Below are 6,184 nucleotides of genomic sequence, written 5' to 3' on the forward strand. Positions count from 1 at the left end.
TATTGTTCTGGGTGCTGCTTAGCGTTGTTATTAGAGCAATAACAACCTCAAGCAAACACACTGGAAAAGTCGTCCTTATCCAAATGGTTTGAGGAATGCCTCTTGTCTTGGAATGCAGAAGGAGTTAAGTGAAAGATCAAAGCTACAAAGTCTGCCGGAAACATGAAAACCCAGTGGTGTGAGACACCATAAAAGGGTTAAAAACGATGATGTAAATCATGTGTATTGCTTAAAATGCTGTGAAAATGTAGACAGAACCTGGAGGTATAATAAATAATCTTTGAATACGTGAGAGCCTTGTGGCCTCTCTGTCATTAATCAGAAACCACAGACTGAGGGATTGGCTGGCAAAACATTAATCATTAAGCAATTAATTCCAGCCGTGAAAACAAAACTGTGTGATTTCCTGAGGAGGTGGGATTGGAGAAGGCATGGCATGGTTTTGCTTTTTTGCTATAAAGGAAATAAAGAAGTACTGAGGAGGTCATGCATTCATCATTCAGATGGGATAGAAAATCTCCTTTATTATAGAGTTCTTCCCTTCCTTTTTGTTTATATGAAACAGGAAGTGAGAAAATCACCACAGTTTTTCCTAGGAAGCAGTAATGAGCCTTTTGAGCTTAAACCTTTCAATATGTGTGGCATTAACAAAAAGGGCTTTATTTCTTGAGTCTTGTATGTTCCTCCAGTTCTCCATAAAAGCATGCTAGAAATACTTTTTTATTCTTCTCAGCAGCACCACCAGCTGTAACAGTTCTCTTGTGAGGATCAGGACATCTGTCTTTCCCTCAAATTCCAGTTTCTAATAATTTACCTTAGGATCTTAGCTTTCCTTGCTTTTAGTGTTTATAGTTATGGAGAAACCTAAAAATGCAAATATTAAAACCTCAGTAATCCAAATACAAGGACAGCAGATTGAAAAAATGTGTTCGTACTGATTTTGACTTTGTGTGTCATTTAATTTGCAGATACTTTAATTAGCTTAAGGGACCTAGATTATACTTTTGCAGATTTGGGGTTGGAAATGCTGCTAGAACTGCCACTTGTATTTTTAAATCCAAAACATACACATAAAGAAGAATCTTACTCATGTTTTTCTTGCCATTACTGAGTGGAAACCTGTCCCCTCAAGGGCTGTGAGCACAACTTTACAACCAGCTTCAAGAGACTGTCTGTAAAGTACTGTTGGATGGATGGTGAGGTGTGATATAATTAGAAGCTGCCTAAATAGCGACAGGGCCTAGATAACTTGCCAAGTGCCACGTGAGAAGTCCATGACAGAAACCAACTGTGATTCTTCGGCTGGTACCTAACGCCTGGCCATCTGCCTCGCCAAGCTGACAGCATAAGTACTGGGGGAGCAACTGTGGGAGCTGTTACCTCAGGTCAGCCTGGTCAGTGATTGCAGAAGGCAAAAGACCTTGTTGGTGGCTTCTGAAGGATTGCTCACAAGCTTGAGACACCATTTATTTTAAACAAAGTCATTTTCACAGCAAAAGTATTCAAATGCCACCTTCTCCTTGCATAAAATGTGTGGAAATGTCTTACCACGAGACATACAAAGAAAACCTTCAGCAAAATAGATGTCACAGTGTGTGCAGTGCACCCTTTCGACTATAAAGACATGTCATCACAGCTAAGGGTTTTACAGAAATGAGCATGCAGCTTTTACTTTTTATGGAAATAACCTACCTTTACATACAGCGGTTTCCTTTCAGCAGGTTGTATCTTGAGTTTATACAGACATTCCATAATATTTATCTCATCCTCTGCACAGAAGCACTGTATGGCAAAATGCATTGCATATATAATAGTATGTTAATTAGTGAAAAGGTTGCCATCCTCTTTAGAGATATAGTTCCTGCTGTAGGTGTAACAAAAAACCAGAGGTTAAAATATGTATATTCAGTATGAAAAGTTTTGAGAACTCTTCAGCTGGACAGAAGATGGTATATACTGAGAAACAGAGTGTTTTGTACTTGTTCATTATGTCAGTCTCATTACAGAGAGTGAATTGCAACAGTCCCTAGCTAAGCACAGCATTTAATGAGAGCAGAATTTGTCCGGCACAGATGGCCTGAATTCATGTATTGCCACTGAGATTCTAACTGTGATTATTCTTCATTTCCTCCTTCTTCCCTTGTGAATTAGTCTCGTTTGAGGAGACAGGATGTCGGGTTGAAAAGCCACCTGGATCAGCTAGACCAGCGAATAAGTGAGCTGAAATTGGATGTCAGTAAGAGCTCCAGTGAATACCTGGATAGTGACAGCCGGCCCAGCTCAGGTAATGTGAACTTGGTTGTTTATTCCCAGTGGTATGGTGCTAGGAGAACTGAAGGGTGTCAACTGCTAAGCAAAACTTAATGTATTGTTTGGTCAGAAACAATGCCCCATGGCTGAGGTGAATAGTCATTTGGCACAGAACACACAGAGCTGGTGGGAATTTTCCTGCAAACTTGATTTAGTTGGAAAATACACTCAAACAGTATTATTTCTGGATTTTTTTTAATTATTATTTTTATTTTAAAATGGGTATTTTTGCCACAAATAGCAGGAGGAGAAGACAGTTTTATTAACTACCTTGTTCAGTGCAGAATGACCATTGGCAAATTGGCTAGAGTGCTTACTAGAAGTGAAGAAGACGAACATCCATGTCAGTGCTCTGCTTGAATCCAAGAAGGGTCCTGAACCTCATTAAGGCTTTGAAGATTACTATCACAGCAGTGCTCTGGCCAATTGAATGTTTGATCACTTATATAAAAATGAAACAGCACTATTAAAAGACAGTGGGAGAAACCACCCCAACAGTTTGCTGACTAAAGCTCTCACAGAGTGGGTTTCAGGTTTCTGGTCTGATTTGCAGGGCATACTGTACTGCAGACTTGTATAGCTAGGATATCTGTTAAGACTAGTTTCTGTTACCTAGTCTGGGACAATGGGAATACTTCTTTTTAAATAGAATTTTGAAAAGCTTTAAGTCATCAGTGAGACAAGGAAATGCTTGGGTATTTTTTTATTTACAGCACATGGATTTGCAGCTGGTACTTAGAGTGGGTAATAAAAACACAGGTTCTGTTGAGTGTTTTAAGTTCAGGATTTGTGCGCTTAAACACATACACACGGTTCAAAAGAAAACAGCTTCCTTTTCTGTTTGCTGTATATAGGGAGGAATAATAAAAATTCCTATCTTGAATTTATCCAGAGCCTTTTTTAATACTTCTATGATTAACTGGCAATGATTGCAAGACCTAGAGAGGGAAGATGGCCTCTCTTCTCTGCCCTTAGAGCTATCAAAGACCTGGCGGCTCTGATCACAGGCTAGCTTTATTCTGCTTTCCCATCCAAGCTGTTCTTGTAGGCACCTAGCACAAGTTACAACAGCGTAAGACATAATAGTTCTCAAAGGCGTTCTCCAATGAAGAGCTGGGCGTGATGGTGCTGCACTTCACCCCATCCCACCCTCAGAATTAAGCATGCAAGTGCGTGCCAAGCTGGCTCAGGGCCTAAGTAAATATGCAAAAGCCCAATAAAAGGTTTTTGAATTAGACCATAGCTGTGCTATGATCATAAAGTTGGGCCTGTGGCACATAGCAAATGAAGATTTATTCTCTGCATTTTTCTTCTACAGAGTGTTGGCTACTGCAAATATGAAATATCTTCATCTTTATTTTAACTCTGCAGGCTTCTATGACCTGAGTGATGGTGGTTCTTGCTCACTCTCCAATTCTTGTACCTCTGTGTACAGTGAGTCCATCTCCTCCTCCCACACCAGCCTCTTGCCCACCTCTCAACACCCTAAAGCAAGGCTCACTGTGTTTGATTACCGACCCAAGTCTGCAGATGAAACTACTGTGCACACCACCAGCTTCCAACAGCAGGGAACCTATGTCAGCGATGGATGTCGGATTACAGCTAGCACAGATGTTCCTGGGACTCCTGCCAGGTCCCGACCAAGGCCAGTTTCCACAGGTAATTGACTGCAGAACTCGATACTCATTCAAGAGAAGGGCATAATCCTGGTTATTACTTTTAGGACCTGATATACCAATGTGTAATCAATATATAGCACTCATTTTCAATATACAAAGTGAGAATTAATAAAAAACCCAGAGCCAAACCATTTACTGTCCAACTTTCACTTGTCTCCATGCTCAGATACTTTTAAACAATAACAAATACAAGGGCATACGAATTTAGAAGTGGAAAAAATATTAAGTGCAGGAGATAGTTAAAATTGTACCGAATGTTGAGATACCTTTTTTTTTCAATTTATTTACCTGCTTGTGAAATCATAAAAAATTGCAGTATTTGAAATACCTTGTATGAAGGAGCAGGGATTTGTGAAAAATATAAGGTGAATTCAAAATTAGAGGTGATGCATTTCACTGAGTAAGATTTTACAGAAATCTGAGGAGATACACTTCCAGACTTAGTGCCTGTTTTCTCAATCTGTTGTAAAATGAGTATGATAATACTTATATATATAACTTGCCCTGTTTATTCAAATTAATGTGGACTCAAATTACTCCCTTTTTCGTAAATTATTATGTTAGGGTTAACAGACACCAAAGGTTAATTGACTGTCTAGGAACCAGTCATGATCAATCATGAATATGCATCATATCTTCCAACAAAATGAACAAATATTCCAAACCTCTTGTTTACCCATCTGTGAAGTGACATCATATCGTTTCTAATTTTGGAGCCTTCCATGGCCTCAGAGCAACCTTGTCTTAGTGCAGCTCTGATGGTGACCCAGCCAGATATGTGTCAGTTGCATTACAGACACAGGGAAGCCATGGGGAACATCAATTCAAGTACCATGTCACTCTGGAGTCATGCCCACGGTTTCTTGACTTGAGCTATCTCACCTCTGGCTTGCTTGGAGGAGCAGCAAAGACCATTTGTTATGTAGCTAGCTGTGCAGACACACCTGAACCTGTGGTGGTAAATTATAGCATAAAACCAAAGTCTTCTCAAGACTTCTCAGAGGCTGGGACTGGAGCTGAGTTTAATAATCCGTGGCTTCCATGTTCAGATTACAGATTTAGTGTTCTGTTGGAAACTTCCCTGCCTTGCAACAATTTGCTAAGACCACAGGGGCTTTATGTTTTTTTGGATGTGGAGGTAGAGTAGCAGAAAAAGGGATGGCTGTCATTAAGTAGGGTGTGGGAGTGAAGCTACAGACCGCCTTCAGCTCTCCTTCCTTTTTCCACCACCCCCTCCCTTCTTCCTGGCTACAGCCTGTTAATTCCTTCAGTGTGAGAATCGTAAGTAGTGGAGTGGTAGTGGGTATAGTCTTGAAGAAACAATTCTTGCAAAGTTGACCACATTGCAGGAAGCGAGACATTTGAGAAAAGCATCATTTGGAGAGGGGAAGAAATTTCTCCTTAGATTGTCTCCACAGGTAACTGCAGGTACAAGCCAATTGCCTTTTCTTTCAGTGGCAAGCAGAAAGCTTGCTGAGACACCACAAACACAGCATTCTTTTGACACCTTCCTGGTTTGTTTGCACAAGAGAGCACCACTGCACACTGCCAACAATTTCCTAAAGAATTTTCATTATGAACATATGTTGTTTGAGAAACCATCATCATCCTAACCGTTGCTGTAGCAGGTCTGTAAATGTCTTAGGTAGGACACTGCAGACAACGCCAAATTTGAAGTCTTTCAAAAGCTTCCAGTCACAGGACAGAAATAGTCTCTGTAAGTGAAATATAAGGTTGGATTTGACGATTGAGTTTCCTGGTAGCATGAAGCAGCCAGGAAATCCATTAGCTGAGGATTTGTTGGCACTGAAGTTTGCACTGTTGTACAGAGAAATCCAACTGCAGATGGTTCCAGTACTCTTGGTACCAGAGGTAATACAGCACCATAGTGCTCTAAGAGATGACTTGATTGGATGGAACAGTCTTGTTTCACGTAAGAATACAGCCTGTCCTCTCAGTGCACAGGAGATGCTCCTGCAGGGAAGGTGCAGCAGTCAAGTGTAACTTACAGCAATCTTGACAGGACTCCAAAATTTAAGAGATCTGAATTGGTGGCTATAAATGCCATCAGCCTCCCATCTGCCTGAGTCGTTATCCTGAGATTTTTTTTCTCTGTAAAAGTAAAGGTTCTTTAGCCCATTTTCCTGTGTCCTTAAGGTTGACTTTTAAAAAACCCACACATAGGATTATGGCAT

At 40.5% G+C, this 6,184-nt stretch overlaps 1 protein-coding gene across 1 annotated transcript in view; it reads left to right on the top strand.

The window, feature by feature from the left end:
- Positions 1-2,151: 2,151 nt before the first annotated feature.
- DACT2 (dishevelled-binding antagonist of beta-catenin 2) overlaps positions 2,152-6,184 on the top strand; it is a gene marked incomplete at its 5' end in the record, with an annotated part of 6,844 nt that continues 2,811 nt past the window's right edge. The window contains 2 exons of the mRNA XM_010016992.1: positions 2,152-2,284; positions 3,682-3,969. Of these exons, the coding sequence (XP_010015294.1) occupies positions 2,152-2,284; positions 3,682-3,969 (421 nt within the window). The remainder of the gene's footprint in view (positions 2,285-3,681; positions 3,970-6,184) is intronic.

This window comes from Nestor notabilis, unplaced genomic scaffold (assembly GCF_000696875.1).
Source record: "Nestor notabilis isolate BGI_N333 unplaced genomic scaffold, ASM69687v1 scaffold24496, whole genome shotgun sequence".
Lineage (NCBI taxonomy): Eukaryota > Metazoa > Chordata > Aves > Psittaciformes > Psittacidae > Nestor > Nestor notabilis.